This window comes from Schistocerca gregaria, chromosome 6 (assembly GCF_023897955.1).
Source record: "Schistocerca gregaria isolate iqSchGreg1 chromosome 6, iqSchGreg1.2, whole genome shotgun sequence".
NCBI classification, from domain to species: Eukaryota; Metazoa; Arthropoda; class Insecta; order Orthoptera; family Acrididae; genus Schistocerca; species Schistocerca gregaria.
The window spans coordinates 179438195-179455573 of record NC_064925.1 but is presented as its reverse complement, the minus strand read 5'-3'; the positions used below and the strand labels follow the sequence as shown (position 1 = coordinate 179455573).

Sequence of the window (17379 nt, the reverse complement as noted above, 5' to 3'; positions counted from 1 at the left end):
TGTTATAGGTTTCTTTTGTTCCAGCCAAAGATGCTTAAATAAAAACTTACTTTGCAACAAAGTCTGCAAGTAAATGATTATTGGGATTCCTCACACCTAAAGCCTTAACAAATGGACAGTGTGATTGCTGAAATGATTGCCCTCCAGAACTCATGGTTTAATTTTGTTGAGGGTACCAGCTTTCACAGAGTGATTGATGTTACTCTTCCAAACTATGAGTTGAAAGGTTGTGATATTTTTACTTTGTATTTGTGCAGTAACTTGTACAATAAGCTGGCAGGAAAATCAAAAATTTACTTGAAGAATCTGAAACAATACATTCTGGAACATCAATACTTAGTTGGACTTCTCATGGTATTTCAGAATATTTTCACAAGATGTCTATAATTTTGAAAAGTGAAATCATGACTGGGCATCACACAGTTGTCATAATGTTGACACAATTTGAAATGATACTTCAAGCCGGCTGGGGTGGCCAAGCGGTTCTAGGCGCTACAATCTGGAACCGCGTAGGTTCAAATCCTGCCTCGGGCATGGATGTGTGTGATGTCCTTAGGTTAGTTAAGTTTAAGAAGTTCTAGGGGACTGATGACCTCATAAGTTAAGTCCCATAGTGCTCAGAGCCATTTGAACCATTTTTGATACTTCAAGAATGGGGCATAATCACCAAGCAGTGCACTGCATTGTTCATGATTGTCTATCTAACATGATTAAAGCATTGCGGTTGTCTGGCCATGATGATGTGAATTATGCAACACATTAGATACAACTTTGTATGCAAATTGCTGTGGAATTACAGGAATGGCTCCTACAACTTATTAATCAATTGATAAAAATTGCCACCCATTTCAATCATTCCTTGGTCACACAAACCAAGGCTGGCAAAAATTCAAAGGGAACGCCTTGATTGATCTGCTTTATCTATCATTCAGGATTGATCAATATGATAATATTGTTAAATATACATAAATGAATTTTAATTTTACTATATATCTTTAGTGTAAGTATTATGTATTTTCTTTTTATGAAAATCCTATCTGTTAATATAATTTCCTCTATATTCAGCTGGAATAGCACATTCTATATGATGGAATGATTTTCAAAGCTCAAGGATTCACTAATTTTGATCTTATTTTCAAATCCAATCATGACTATATCCACCGAAGACCGTATAATTGTCCAAAAATTTGTAGCAGTAATGAAACCATTCAAAGAAATTACTAGAAACTTAAACAGTTCTCAAGCAAACATTTCATCAGTCATAGCGCTAATTCAAGTTCTTGTGACTACTTTACAACAAGAAGAAACAAAAACTGATACGTCAGAACAATTCCAAAATTTTAAAAGAAAATTACGTGAATTCAAGCACGTGATTTGGAAGAACTGACTAAAAACAATAAGTACACATTAGCAACGCACTTAGACTAGCGACAAAAGTCAAAATTTATCAATGGCATCATCAGAGAGCAAGTTCAGTCCCAAACACTTAATCTGATCGTGATGAATGCCAGAGATCTAAACTCATCTTAAGATGATTGCATACCTATCAGTTGTAAAAGATGCCGATTTGAAACTGAAAATCAACCTTGTTGTGGCTTAAGGGAGATGGTGGCAGCCTTGCGAGATATCTTTGTAAATCCATATCTCTGTCATTTGTTGTTCAATCTCACTGAAATTTTGCACTTATTTATAGGGATCCAATATGCTTTAAATAATTTTATAGAATGTTTAAAATAAAATTTTAATGCTGTGAGACACTTTTCAATTTTTTGTTACATTATTATTTTAAGGTACACTTTCTCATTATTTCCAGGCAAATTTGGCAATTTTTTTCTATGGTAAAGTAATCCATACTAATAAATGTAAAATGAAGTGCAGTAACTTTTTGATAAATTATTTCTATTATTTTCTGTGATATTTTGGATTTGAACATTTTTAAGGTCAAATTTTCCAAATATTATCAACCATAAAACTGTTTATAATGTCTAGATTAAGATTTTGTTCCACTTAAATATTGCTTCCATGTAAAAAAAGAGGTGTGCCAAATTTCAATGAAGTCCTTCAAATAGTTTCTGATATATGTGTTCCTGAATGAAGAAAACCTTAGGCTGTAGAAAAATTGTTTTAAAATTTGGATGAAATGTTTTAAGGATTTTTTAATCATACCATATCCCTACTCCAGTTCTTCCTCATCATCCTCTGCTCCTTTGCCTAGCAATTTGTTCTATATTCTGCACTGAAGCCTCTTCCTTCCTGATTTGTTGCTCATTGATGATCCATGGTATCTGCTCAGTGAAGACCACAGGTGTAAGGCCCAACTTGCTGAGCATGTGAGGTCTTGCCACATTCCCATCAGTAAACACTGCTGCAGCTTCCAAAGCAGAGATCTACACTATCAAATTGGAAACAAACACAGTCTTTGGACATCTCTTCCAAATATGAGCATTGAAATTTTCATTTGTGTTCTGTGTTTTGCCAAGCAGACATTTTTCCAACAGTTCTGGTGAAGCCAGTGCTCAAAAAGTTGGTTTAGTGGCCACTGTAACCTCACAGGAAAGGCTATTTTTATGGCTTTCCTTTGCTTTTCAGAAATTTTCACCATTCATTAGAATGTAGGCCATGTTATGGTGTAATGTTTGTCGACAAGTAATGAAACCACATGACCCACACTGCCTTCCTCGTACTATCCAAATCTGTAAGGTTATTTGTAATTGCTGCACCGTAATAGACCATCATAATAAGCTGTCAGTTGTCTTCTTTGTTAGTCTGTTGTTACCTCCAAGTGGCTTCCTACCCTCTAGTACCTTGCCTTTATTGTCTGCAACAAGTCTTCTGAGACACCCACCCACCCTCTCCTGAATATGGTCTAAGCACTCCAGTTCTTGATTAGTGCAATCTTTCCCACAGGGCTGACTTTCAACTATATTCTGGAAAGTACTAGAGTCTCTGTCTCCTAAATACTGCATGTATCTTACTCCATACTTTCGCAAAGACCTATGGAAAATGAGTTTCATACCAGCAGCTTCCATCCCACTACTAGAGCCCACATAATTCCTTGCCATTCTGATTCTTTAGTCACATCATTATATTTCTTGTGCAAGGAACATGCAGAACAATATTGTAAGATTACTACTTTTCCAGTGTCAACACTAATGTCTGTTGAAACTACATGCAGTGAAGTACACTCCCTCTTCATCCAGGAAACGTCACAGGAAACTGCTATATCTTTGATATTGCACCACAATTTTCTTGAATTGCCCCCTGGACTGCCATTTTCATGCTCTCTTCACTTATTTCTGCAACTGCATTCTACTGCAATAAATTTTAGGGGAGGACCAGACATGTCCATAATACCACATAGAAGGTTCCCGACTCTCTTCCAACCCCTACACAGCTTAGTCCATTAGAAAAATTCATATTGGCTTCATACATTCTATTACTGGCATTCGATGTCTTGATTAGTGTGTCAGCATCACAGTTTTGACATAAAATGTGCAATGTGCAAACCAAACATTCTATCTCTCCAGCATCCACCAAATTCACATTTCCTCCACAAAAAGAGCACTTCCAAGCTTTTCTAAGAGCCTCTGTCACCAATTCCAGATCCACAATTTTGAAACCTGTCTTTCTATCATGATTTGTTTTCTTCTGACACAATACCCTTTCCAAGTTATAATTTACATACACTTGTTGACAAGCCAATGTTAGCATCTGGAGGTCCAACCCTAACCTCAACATCACTTTTTCGTTTTGTTTTGGAAATATGGAACTTACTATATTTGACTTACTATATTTTTTAAGTAAAATATAGTAAGTTCCGGGAGATGAAGAAGCTTGCACAGGATAGAGTAGCATGGAGAGCTGCATCAAACCAGTCTCGGGACTGAAGACCATAACAACATATTTTTTAAATTATTTACTATGTCTAGGCACTGTAAAAATGATCAATATATTCAACCTTCCACAAAGAAGGAGACAACACTGCTGTGTTGTATACAAAAAGTCACAGCCTTCTAAATCTATATTTTCCAGATTCACAGGCAAAATTGAGCAAGAAAATTTTTTGTCTACAGGGTATCTTGAAAAGTGGACATAGCACATTAAACAGCTTATGGTTTTAACTTTTTTATACCATTTGTAGTTCGTATTTCAAAGAAATAATTTGGGATAATAATCTCAATTACGAAGGTGAGTCAAATGAAATCTTAAACATTTTTTAAATATTATTTATTGTGCAGAAGTGGTACAAAGCTGTATCACTTTTCAACACAATCTCCCCCACACTCAATGCAAGTCTTCCAGCAATTACAAAGTGCATGAATTCCTTCAGAAAAAAAATTCTTTTGGTACTCCACGCAACCACTCATGCACCGCGTGGCGTACCTCAACATCAGAACAGAACTTCTTTCCTCGCATTGTGTCTTTGAGTGGTCCAAACATATGGATATCACTTGGTGATGAGAAACGGCGCCATTCCTTGCTCGCTCTCTTCATTTTCGGTTGGTGGAAGCGAAACCAGGTTTCATCCCTAGTAACGATTCTTGCAAGGAAGCCATCATCTTCTCATTCAAAGCGCCGAAGAAGTTCTTCACAAGCATCAACAAGTCATTCTCTCATTTCAGGAGTCAGCTGCTGTAGCACCCATCTTGCAGACACTTTGTGAAACTGGAGCACATCATGCGTAATGTGGTGTGCTGACCCATGACTAATCTGTCAACATGCTGCTATGTCATTCAGTGTCTCTCAGCAGTTTTCCATCACTATGGCTTCAACTGCTGCAATCTTCTGTGGAATCACAACTCATTGTGCCTGGACGAGGAGTATCTTCCACTGAAGTCACACCATTTGCGAACTTTCTACTCCATTTGTAGACTTGCTGCTGTGGCAAACATGCATCATCGTACTGAAGCTTCATTCGTCGATGAATTTCAATAGGTTTCACACCTTCACTACGCAAAAACTGAATAACAGAATGCTGTTCTTCCTTGGTGCTAGTCGCAAGTGGGGCGACCATCTTTATACTGATACTGCGAGGGTATGTGTGCATCTGCACTATGCTGCCACCTACAAGCCATTCTGCACGCTGTTTGTAGCACATTTACCAACTTACAGGATAACAGCACGAAATTTCGATTTGTTATTACAAATTTAAGGTTTTTATTTGACTCATCCTTGTATATTTACCTTAAAATAAGCCAATTAAAAAAAAAGTGATTTTTTCATGATTTCTGCCACCACTGTCTCCCCTTAATCAAAGAATCTCAATTAGAAACATCGCCACAAACATTAGAATTCACATTCAATATGAGCAAAGATCACCAAAGCCCGACCATGACTAACGGAAATGATAATCTACTTTTGATGCTACAATCAAACCTACTGGAGTACAAAAAGGTAAAAAGATTTCCTCTTAAAGATGATCTGTTAATGTGGTGGAAATCAAAATCAAAGGGACACAAGTACCATTACATATTGCCACTAGCTCCTCAGTACTTGTCAGCTCCTCCCAGCAGCATAACCAGTGAAGAATTATTCAGTAGAGCTGATCTCGTATATGAAGAACATCGAAATAGATTGCAGGGCGAAACAAATGGAGAAATTACTTTTTGTTAAATATAATCTGCCACTGATAAATTTCGAGTGTTAGTATACTAAAAAAACTAGTGTTTGATAAAAAGAATTGTTACTTTTTCTTAATATATATACACTTCCACTAAAACTGGCTTTTGACATCTGTTTCCACTTCTGCTTCTGTCATCACACTTCTATCGCATCGCTAGTAAATATAGCACACACCACAGGTTACGTCCACCTTCTCACAATACTATTAAGAACACTGTTTTCCATTTCTTCTCTTTCTATACATGTGCGAATGATTACAATTCGATTGTCACCTGCAAAATGAACTAATCTGCTTGTTTTATATTAGATAGAAGATCATATACATATACAAAGGGTATTGGGAAACTTCTGCAATAGAACAATAAGTCACAGAAGGCTGATTATTGCTGAGTTCTGAGGATACTTCATACTTGCATTGTAGTCGCTGTGCCAAGTCTGTGGGTGCAGTTGTTTACTAGCAGGGTTACTTTGAAGTTCTTGCTGTTGCAACGCACTCAGGCAGTTTTGCGGTACAACTTTGCGCGTGGTTTAAACACAGACCAATGCTTTGAAGAAATGACTCTTGCATTTGGCGATGTGTGGCCACATCATACCACTATAGTCAGGTCGTACAGAGTATTCCATAGAGGAAATTTCTCTCTGGAGGACGCTGAGGTTTTATACTTGGCTGTTTAATGTCCTTTCGGATTAGCTTTTCCAGATAACTATTTTCAAATAATGGCATGGATTTATCATGAAATATGTTAAACTTTATGTTAGCATTTGTTTCATTATGAATTTCATTCCAGATCATCTCCTGTAAACTAATCTTAAAAAACACTTGTCCTGGAGTCATTAATTATTCTAACCGAGGTCCACTGAAGAGTATCCGTACTTTAAGGCACTATCTTACCTATCCTAAATAACTGTGCATCTTGATCAGATATGGTTTTATTGTCTTTATCCATCTGTGTCGAACGTCAATTACTAAGATCAAACTGTAGGATCCAAATAAGATTTTCAGATCATTTTTCCTATCACAATACTTCGGAAAATCTATATTTAAGTTACCACAGACTATTAACTGCTTGCTGCTGCCTGACAGCATAGTAAGGAATTGAGGTTCCTCATAAACATTTCAGAACTTCCCAGTAAGGATCTACATACAGTTAAAATTAAAAGTGAACTATTTTTCAGTACTAATTCACAATTACATATTTCTAAGTGCTCATCACCACAAAATTCATTTGCCTCAATGTTTTTGAACTTGTGTTCTATCTCAATATATGTAACAGCTTTTCCTTTTCCCATGTTGGTCCTGCAAGAGTAATTTGCCAAAGTGTAATCTTTTATATGTAGCTTATGTGGCCCCTTGATTATGTGGTGCTCAGACAGGCACAGAATAAGTCTATTTTTAGAGCCCTCTAAATTTTCCACACAGACAATACGTTCTTCTACCTTTTTACCCTATTGTCTATTTGCTGACATGAACTAACTTTACTCTTCTGCAATACTGACTTCTTTCAATACAGGATGTCTGATTCTGATTCTAACTTAAAGAAGGTACCTCTGTGACTCCAGTGATCAAAGGGCTCTTCTTTGTGTGTTGGTGGCCCCCTCATACATTTTGCTGCAAGAAGCTCAGCCAACCTATTTTCCCTCCCCTTATCAGGTTTAGGCCATGTCTAGTATATCCCCATCTCCCAACTGTAGAAACAGGCAATGTACTTACATGGGATTTCATTTCAGTCAGCAGTAGCCTGCTCAACTTGGTATTCACATGTCTCACAGCAATGTTAACCAGGGCTGGTCATGATGCTATAGGATCTCCACAAAAATCACATTTGTTTGTGTAGTTGCTACTCCTGTTTCATCAAGGTGACCCCTGTCTGTAGCCAGGCTATTCCCACTCCCCCTACTACAAAAACCTGATTCTCATTGCCAAAATATTAGCACAAATTCCCTATGACCTCTGTCATCTGGCTAAGACAGACACTTGGCTTTGTAGTACTTGTGGCCTTTCATCCTGTTCCTTATTTGTCCTGTATCATCTGGCATACACCCCTACCATGACTACTACCCTAGTGGCAAGACTCTTTTCCTCCTACTCTCTTTTGGTACCAATTTACGCTTTTTGCACCCTACTGTGACCTACAACTGGATGAGGCTCTTCCCCTCTTTAGGTAAAAAGTCAAGTTTATTGGTTTGATACTGTAAGCTCCAATATAGCTGAAGAAGTTGAGCAGCTGGTCCCCTTTCTCCCATTTCTTATTACCTTTACCCAGTTCCCACAATATTTCTGCCCCTTCTGTCTAGTTCAAATTTCACAAGCTCTAATTCAACCTGAAGCGCATAAAGCTTTGCATCCTGGGAAGTGATTGTTTTGTTTTTCTTGCATAGTCTACGGTTCCATGGAAGAACCTCACTGAGTTCCCCATTCAGTGCCTCACTACATTCTCCCACATGAAATTCCAACCCACAATCAGCACATACCACTCCCTCTTTGACTATCCCACGGCAACATTGACACTTGTCATGGATTGCTATGCAATGCAAATTACATGTTTAAAAATGCAATTAAACTACTAAACACACTTCACACATTTTTGTTATTTACGAACCACAAAAATTAGGCAAAATAATTTAATTGGATAGATAAAAAAATCTACTCACTAATTGGTGACAGCAAATGGCAGAACACACACACAAAAGAGGCAAGCTTTTGGAGCCAGTTGATCCTTCTTCAAGCAGAAAGGCTGAAGGAGAAGGAAGAGGGGTGAAGGAAAAGGACTTGGAAAGTCTAGGGAAAGGAGTAGCTTTCAGGAAAGTCACCCAGAACTGAAGGTCTGGGGAGACTCACTGCATGGGATAAGAAGGGAAAACTGATGTTGGGGACTGCATTGGACGAGATTTGAAAATCTGAGAGCTTAAAGGTGGAAGACAGGGTAATATGCAAGCCAGGGATTACTGGTTAAACATTATGCATGAGTTAATAAGACTGGAAAGCTAAGTGCATTCTACGTAACAGAGGTGGGAGGGGGTCGGTGTAAAATAGATGGGTAAACCAATGAAAGATGTAGAAAACTAAAACGGAGTGAAGAAAATCCATTCCCACTCCTCTCCCACCTGAAACCTTTCTTGTCACCATGGATGCTACATCCCTTTACACAAACATCCCACACACCCATGGTCTCTCTGCCCTTGAGCACTACCTCTCCCAACGGCCACCCGAAGATCTTCCAAAAACCTCGTTCCTTATCACACTTACCAACTTCATCCTCACCCATAATTACTTCACTTTTGAAGGCCAGACCTACAAACAAATCAGGGGAACTGCCATGGGAACCAGGATGGCTCCATCCTATGCCAACCTCTTCATGGGCCGCATGGAGGAGGCTTTCCTGAAGACCCAACAGCTGCTTCCCCTGGCCTGGTATAGGTTTATAGATGACATCTTTGTGGTCTGGACTCATGGTGAAGAAACACTCCTTAATTTCCTCCATAACCTCAACTCCTTATCGAATCTGAATTTCGCCTGGTCCTTCTCAAAAACCCAAGCCACCTTCCTGGATGTTGACCTTCATCTTGTTGAAGCTCACATCCACACCTCTGCCCATATCAAACCCACCAACAAACAACAGTACCTTCACTTTGATAGCTGCCATCCATTCCACATCAAACGCTCCCTTTCCTACAGCCTAGGTATTCGTGGCAAACGTATCTGCTCCAGTGACGAATCCCTCAACAATTACACCAATAAACTGACCAGTGCTTTCCTCTCCCGCAACTATCCTGCAGACCTTGTCCACAAACATATCTCCCGAGCAATACATTCCTCCCCGTCCAACAACAATATTCCTATCCTCAGACCACACAGAAGCATCCCCCTTGTCACCCAATATTATCCTGGCCTCGAATACATCAATAAATTACTCCACCAGGGATATGACTTTCTCAAGTCAACCCCTGAAATGAGATCACCCCTTGACAAAATTCTCCCCACACCACCCAGAGTTGCCTTTCGTCGTCCCCCTAACCTCCATAACATCCTTGTTAAACCCTACAATATTCCCAGACTACCTTCTCTACCCAGTGGTTCCTACCCCTGTAACCGACCCCGCTGCAAAACCTGCCCCATGCATCCCACAACAACCACCTACTCCAGCCCCCCTACTGGTAAAACATACACAATTCAAGGCAGGGCCACGTGTGAAACTACACATGTGATTTATCAGCTGACATGCCTGCACTGCACAGCCTTTTACATTGGTATGACAACAACTAAACTGGCTGAGCGCATGAACGGACACAGACGAACTGTCCGCCTAGGAGATGTCCAATACCCAGTAGCGGAGCATGCCCTCCAGCATAATTCTAGGGACCTAGGAACCTGCTACACCGTATGTGCCATTTGGCTTCTCCCACCCAACACCAGTCCCTCTGAACTGCGGAGATGGGAACTTGCACTCCAGCACATCCTTTCATCCCGCAATATCCCTGGACTGAACCTACGTTAAACAACCTCACTCCCATTTACTTTTCAGTCTTCTCATCTTTCCCTTTCCTCTTTAGCCATTCATGCATCTTTTCATCCTACATCTTTATACTATACACCTCTTTACTTCTGTATGCATCCTCTTTGGTTTGAAGCTGGCACAGTACCTACAGTAGAATATCTTTGGCTTCCCTCTGACAACCATGCCTCCATCCTTGCTACCCTCCCTGTTTTCCTTTCCCTGTTGCTTCATAACCTGGGTTGTGAGTAACTAAACCCACTTTCCCTTCTTCACTTTTTTTCCCCTCTCTCCTCCCTGATGAAGGAACATTTATTCTGAAAGCTAGGAACTTAAATTTTCGGTTGTTTTTTCTGTTTCTATCGGCTGTACTGAGCTGAGGTAAGTACTGGCCAGCCCCTCTATCTCTTTGTTAGTAATTGTTTCACATCTTTATATGAGATTTTCCATTAATTAGTTAAGGGTTTAAATTGGTATACATAAGAGTTACTACAAGAAAAGCAAAGCTTTCACATGTAATATTGGCCTCTAAGGTTAATAAACTTCAACAGAAGCTAAGCTTCCACATATAACATTGATCTTTTTGCGCGTGTTACACTTTAAGATAAATCACACAAATGTGCCAGTAAAATTTTTAATAACGACATAAATGTCTGATCTGCTGGGCTCGAAATTCTTCTAAATGACTCATCATCAAAGGGTTGATTTTTAAATGAGAGTCAAATGCTCTTTGATTCACAAAATTCATCGTACATTCTCGCACATAATTCAACTTGTGTAAAAGGAAATTTACTTTGAAAGTAACGCTTTTCAAATCACCATTCGCAATATTTTCCTGCGACCTGCTACAAATAGGTTCGTTTCAGCAGTTTCCAGAGAGCATCAGATGACAGGCGCCACTGCGCTTGCCCAGCTACGATGATGTAGGATGTTCGTAATTGTAAAACATTAAAAGAACTTACACTACATCATAAAATAAACAAGAAATCAGAGGATATCTCAAGAGCATCGGAATGTGCACATTTAAAGTGCATACTTAAAGTGCACTTCGTATGTCCAGATTACCAATGAAGCAGTCCTTGACCTGACATTATAATCTTTTCAGTGTGGTTTTCAGGATGTAAATTTTCTTGGAGTACCACTACTGAATTATCTCGTGTTTGGTTCTTTATTATGGCTTAATGCCATCCATGCTAGAAGATGAAAACGTGAACTTGAAATGCAGCGAACAGTTGAAACTAGCCAATAGTGTGGAATTTGAACACTTCGTTTCAAATACATTGACTGCCTCAGCGGAAAAGATTAATAAAAGCCAAATTTCTTTAGCAGACCAACAAAAACAACTTCATTGTTCTGGTTCTGCAAGGGGTTTATTGTTTGACTGTCAAAAAGGTGGAAATAAAATAAAATCTGAAACTAATAACAAATTTTTGGCTTCCGAAATTATGTGAATGTATTTTAATTCACTTGATAGCTTCTGGCCACAAAAATCCAATTTGTTTTCATTTGTAGTGAGAGCATTAAACGAAGAGGAAGCAGCATGATCACTAAATAATGTAAACACAGGTCACATAGAGACTATCCACTTCCCACTTCCCCACTGTAATTCAGACTGCTCTGCGCACCAGCCCCGGATCTATGATAGTTCCGAACCAGGCCAATACTTGATAGTGACCCCCCCCCCCCACCGCACGATTGAGGTAGGAGATCATAATTTTTCAAAAAAATCGAATTTTCAAAAATAAAAATATGTTCATTTTATAGTACACATCTTTTTGAAGAATCTGATACATAAAACGTATGTGTTTGAGGAAATGTAAGTTATGTTATTTGATCTTAAATGTGCCAACGTGCAGTGTCACGCCTCTTCACACAGTAATCTTCTATCGCTTGTAACTGTATTTCGCTCTGTGGAATTGAAACGTGTATAGTTTGCAATGGACGCCATCAAACTACATACATGATAGTAGATATTAAAATGTCCTGTGGTGCGTCTCCTGCTTCCAGTTGGCTGGTTTGACATCCTGCCCACACCCCAACCCCCACCCACCCCCCAAAAAAAAGGGGGGAGGGGGGAGGCACGCAATTAATACTGGATGGGATTGCTTGATTACTTGTAATCAGGGGAACAAGAATTCTTCAGAAAATCTGCACTCTTTATCGCCTATAACTTGCTGTTCTGTGCGACATAAAATTAAATGTAGGATATAAAAAACCAGTAAAGAGATGAGACAAGCAAGACAGTACAAATTTCTTCAATCCTTAGATCCTAGCATTTTTTTCTCTCTACTCTTGCTACAGCTTCACACGGAGTGCTTTCCTTTCTGCAAAAGAATCTATTACCTCATCAAAGTTCGTCAATTTAAGTTTTATTTTCGTTTTTTTCTCTCGTTCATCTTTTATTGCTGCAGTATTATTTTGTTGTAGCGAGATATAGTAATATCCTTTGTTAGAGTATCGGTTCTTACGAGTCAAAAATACGAAAATTTAACTGAAAACTATAACAATGTAAAATTCCTGGAATTCGAAAAAATCCCTGGGTTTTTCCCGGTTTTCTCCCTGATGACAAAATTCCCAGGCTTTTCCCGGATCTCCCGGTTGTCCCAGGTCGTATGCACCCTGTGTTTACATAACAGCTGGTATATGACGTGTTGTTTCTCAGGTGCCTCTCCCCTTGATAATTTATGTTTTACCAGTTAAAGGACTGCTATAAGTGGTGGTACGAGGGTGGGTAGGGCAATTCTTGCAGTGGGGACGGTCACAGGGCTAGGAGCCATAGGGTAGGGAGATGGGTGCAGAAGGAACATAGGGTCTGACAAGATTATTGCGGAGATTGGGAGGGCGATGAAAAGCTATTCCAGGTGTGGTGGGCAAGATTTTGGGCAGATGGGTCTTATTTCAGGGCATGATTTTAGGAAGTCATTACCCTGTTGAAGTACCTGATTAATACACTCCAGACCAGTATAATACTGAGTTACCAGTGGTGAGCTCCAAAGTCATTTTTAGGAGGGAATAGCAGGACTGGATGTGGTGGCCAAGGAGACCTACTTTTGAACTAGGCTTGTGGGGTCATTATGTGCATTGAGGGTTGAGGTGGTGTATTGCTGTTAAGAGTTTGCACCCAAAAAAATGTGCTTGCCTGGAATACAAAGGCTGTATGGGAGGGAGCATTTGACATGGGAAGGATGACAATGGTCAAAATGTAAGTGCTGTTGTCTGTTAGTAGGTTTAATGTGGACAGAAGTGTGTAGCTGACCTTTGGTGAAGATGAGATCAAAATCAAGGGAAGTGGCGCAAGATTTGAAATAGGACCACGTGAAATTTAATTGGGAGAAGGTATTCAGAGATTCAGGAACTTTAACAAGTCAGTCTCATAATGCAAAAGTTTCTAAATCAAACAACTTAATATTTACACTACTTTTCAGAAATATGAACTGAATAATTAATGGACCACTCTAAATTTGTGGAAAGAAAAACAGAAGAATTAAATGGGATTCTCTAAATTAGCTGCACCCAATGCAAACAAAAATATGACTACAACCTGATGTTACAATCTTATCGCATTTTCTGGAGTAATATATAAAGAAAAGTAATACCTCTAATAGTAAATTTAAAAACACCATAATATGTTTATTTAACAAGTAATTTGTACTAAACTAACTGTTATTACAATCTAAATGACTTATCTTAAAGAGAGTGCAAAAACTCATGTCTCGCCTTGTGCAGGGCTGCTGACCATATACTGAGTATCGCATTGCATTTCTTTTCTAAAGATTTCCTATTCAGTGGGTTCATTTCACACACACTATATATTAAGAGATATTTGTTGAACTGTGCACTAGTTACAGAGGATACGTAAATTTAAACAAAATTGAGAATTTGAAGTTGCTAAGCAGCTTCTTTTACATCAGTTGGATTTGACCTGGGTTGAAATTCTTGGCTGAATGGTCTTGTCCAAGCATGGCTCATAACAAAGATGATCTTCAGATTTGGACTACACAAGATTTGAGATCAGATGCAACTTCAACACATTGTTTTTTATAAAATGAACATATCAGACATGTAACTAAGCACTATTTGCTTCCACTGTCCACTTTGATTTTTGACGTCAATCTTCTGCCTTACGAAATCTGTTTACAATATCATTTATATTTTGTTTTAATACTTGTCCCCCCCCCCCTCCCCCTGCCCCTAAACACCATGGCATGCCACAGCAAAGTGAGATGAGATGTTGAATAGTACAATTGAGTGAGTCTGTTGTCTCAAACATTTCTTTAATTCCCTACAGACTAGAGACATTTCATTCTTGTAATCATCAGTCAAGCTACCCAACCCAACAGCACAATTAAATAGTTAGAAGATAACTTTCTTTTTTATGACAACTATGGTATATGAGTTTACCAACATCCAATAACAATATAACAAGCTTGGTGAATCTCACTGCATATGTTACAGATATTTAATTTATGTTTAAAGATATTCCATGTCCCTAGCAGTCAGAAACAATAATAATAGGTTTCCTCCATAATTATGATATCTGGGAGCATGGAGACCATGTGTAAATGTTATGGGAAACAGGAGTAACAGCGCGCCTTTTGTAGTAAGCTGCTTGGAAGCATTACTCCAAGCAGCATTACTGACAGTGGTAGTGCAACAAAACTTAGCACTGTTTCACAGAGGAATATCTGACACACACACACACACACACACACACACACACACACACACTATTCACTGTTTTAGTGCATTTTCAATAGTGCATTGTGGCAAAAAAATATCACTACTGTTATCCCTGAGAACCTCAAAACCATTACACAAATGTAGATTTCATGACATTATAGTCACAACACTGATCATACAATGAAGGCTTTCATGACCGGATGGTACTGTTGTTGATAATTCTTCCGGGTTATATGGCCATGGTCCATGGAATTATTCTATTCCTAACGTTTCGTCCAATACAACGTTGGACATCTTCAGAGGTGTGGCTGGTCCTGCTAAGTCGGCAGGACTCAGCAGGACCAGCCTCTGATGTCCAACGTAGTATTGGACAAAACGTTAGGAATAGAAGAATTCCATGGACAATGGCCATATAACCCGGAAGAATTATCAATAACATTGATCTACACAGTCCCCAAAATTTCAATTAAATACAATACACAATAACATACTAAACATACACTATATAATAAATAGGTAACAATATTAGCCATCACAAATGAATTTACAAAATGCTTTCAATTCTCTTCATTATTTTATTCAGTTTTATTAACTTTTAATATTCAGCCACTGGATGGTAAGTAATAAGAAATTTACCTTTAATTCCCCTAAACCTTCATGCCAATTTTCTTCCTTTCTAATATATGAATACAGCACTTTTAGACTTTTTATAATGGACAGACCAAACCCTGCACTTTCGATTTCCAGTAGCCTGTCCATCATATAGATAACAATATCCTCACAGTCCTGGAACTTTTTAAAAAAATAAGTTAATTCAACTGCAATGAATCACGACACAGCTACAAAATATGCATTCTTGTGTAGGTATAAAGAGAAATGTGTAATAAGAGTTGAGATTCTTTCATTAGCATTTAAACAGGCAAATAAAAATGAAATTAAATTGCATCTGGCATCCACAGAAGTAAAAAACACAGAAACTAAAAACATGTAAGTGTTGAAATGAAATACAATGATGGTAAAAAATCACAACACCAAAAATTAATTAATGCAGAGTAATGAAATTTCAGGAATTCACTTGTCTACATAACATATTTAAGTGATTAACATTATAAGGTTAAAGGTCAATGTAAGTGAAAGATAAACAATTGCAAATGTCAAATTCTGGTACATTAATAATCAGAGCAGCCACTAGAATGTTGTATGCAAACATGCAAGCAATGTGTTGTACAGGTACCAGATGTCAGTATGTGGGATGGACTTCCATGTCTGTTGCTATTGCTAGGTGAATACAATGATGGTTATTGCTGGTTGCAGATGACACTAGGGTTGTTATCCAATGATGTCCCATATGCGCTCAACTGGTGACAGATCAGGTGATTGAGCAGGCCAAGGCAACATGTCATCACTCTGTAGAGCATGTTGGGTTACAACAGCAGTATGGGGGTGAGCGTTACCCTGTTGGAAAACACCACCTGCAATGCTGTTCATGAGTCACAGCACAACAGGTCAAATCACCAGACTGACAAAACTTACAATCAGGGTGCATGGGATAACTACAAGAGTGCTTCAGCTATCATATGGAATTGCACTCCATACCATAGTTCCAGGTGTAGGTCCAGTGTGTCTAGCATGCAGACAAGTTGATTGGAGGCTCTCATCCTAACCAGCACACTGTCAGCACTGGCACCGAGGCAGAACCGGTTTTCATCACAAAACAAACAGGCCTTCACCCTGCCCTCCAATGAGCTCTCTCATGAGACCACTGAAGTCACAGATGGTGATGGTTAGGGGTAAGCGGAATGCATGCTACAGGGTGTCTGGCTCAGAACTGTCTTTGAAAGAACCAATTTGTAACAGTTCATAGTGTCAATGTGGTGCCAACTGCTGCTCAAATTGCTGCTGCAGATGTAGTATAATGTGCAAAGGCCACATGCCAAACACATTTGTCTTTCCTCTCAGTAGTGCTACATGACTGTCTGGAGCCCAGTCTTCATTCAATCACACATTCTTGTGACCACTGCTACCGGCAGTCATGTATAGTGGCTACATTTCTGCCAAGTCTTTCTGCAATATGCAGAAGCAAAATCCAGATTCTTTTAGCCCCAGTAACATGACCTCCTTCAAACTCAGTAGGGTATTGATAATGGTGTCTTTGTCACCTTAAAGGCATTCTTGATTAACATCAACTCACCATGTGCAATCTCAGTGGTAACTAATGCTCATGACAATTGTAGTGTGTGTTTAAAGAAAACCAGATTTGCATCCTCATAGTGGCACTGCTAGGAGTACTCTTCTGTGACTGGCGTGAAATCTGAATAGACATCATCTTTCAGATACCAACTTCTGTATATGTCACACAACTCCTTTTTGGTATTGCATTTTTTTTTCTCTGTGTAATTTCCGTATTATAAAATGTAAGGACATAAAGCAATATACAATAAAATAGAAGCTTTTGAAATGTAGTGCTTCTGAAGATTAGATGGGCAGATTGAATAACTAATGAAGAGCTACTGAAATGAATTGGGAAGAACAGAAATTATTGGCACAATCTCACTAAAAGAAAGGAGTAGAACCAAGAAATTGT

General features: G+C 38.8%; 1 protein-coding gene across 1 annotated transcript in view; it reads right to left on the bottom strand.

The window, feature by feature from the left end:
* Positions 1–17379, bottom strand: part of LOC126278687 (cohesin subunit SA-2-like) — a 381965-nt gene that overhangs the window by 85789 nt on the left and 278797 nt on the right. The window contains exon 16 of the mRNA XM_049978948.1: positions 15432–15587. Within this exon, the coding sequence (XP_049834905.1) occupies positions 15432–15587 (156 nt within the window). The remainder of the gene's footprint in view (positions 1–15431; positions 15588–17379) is intronic.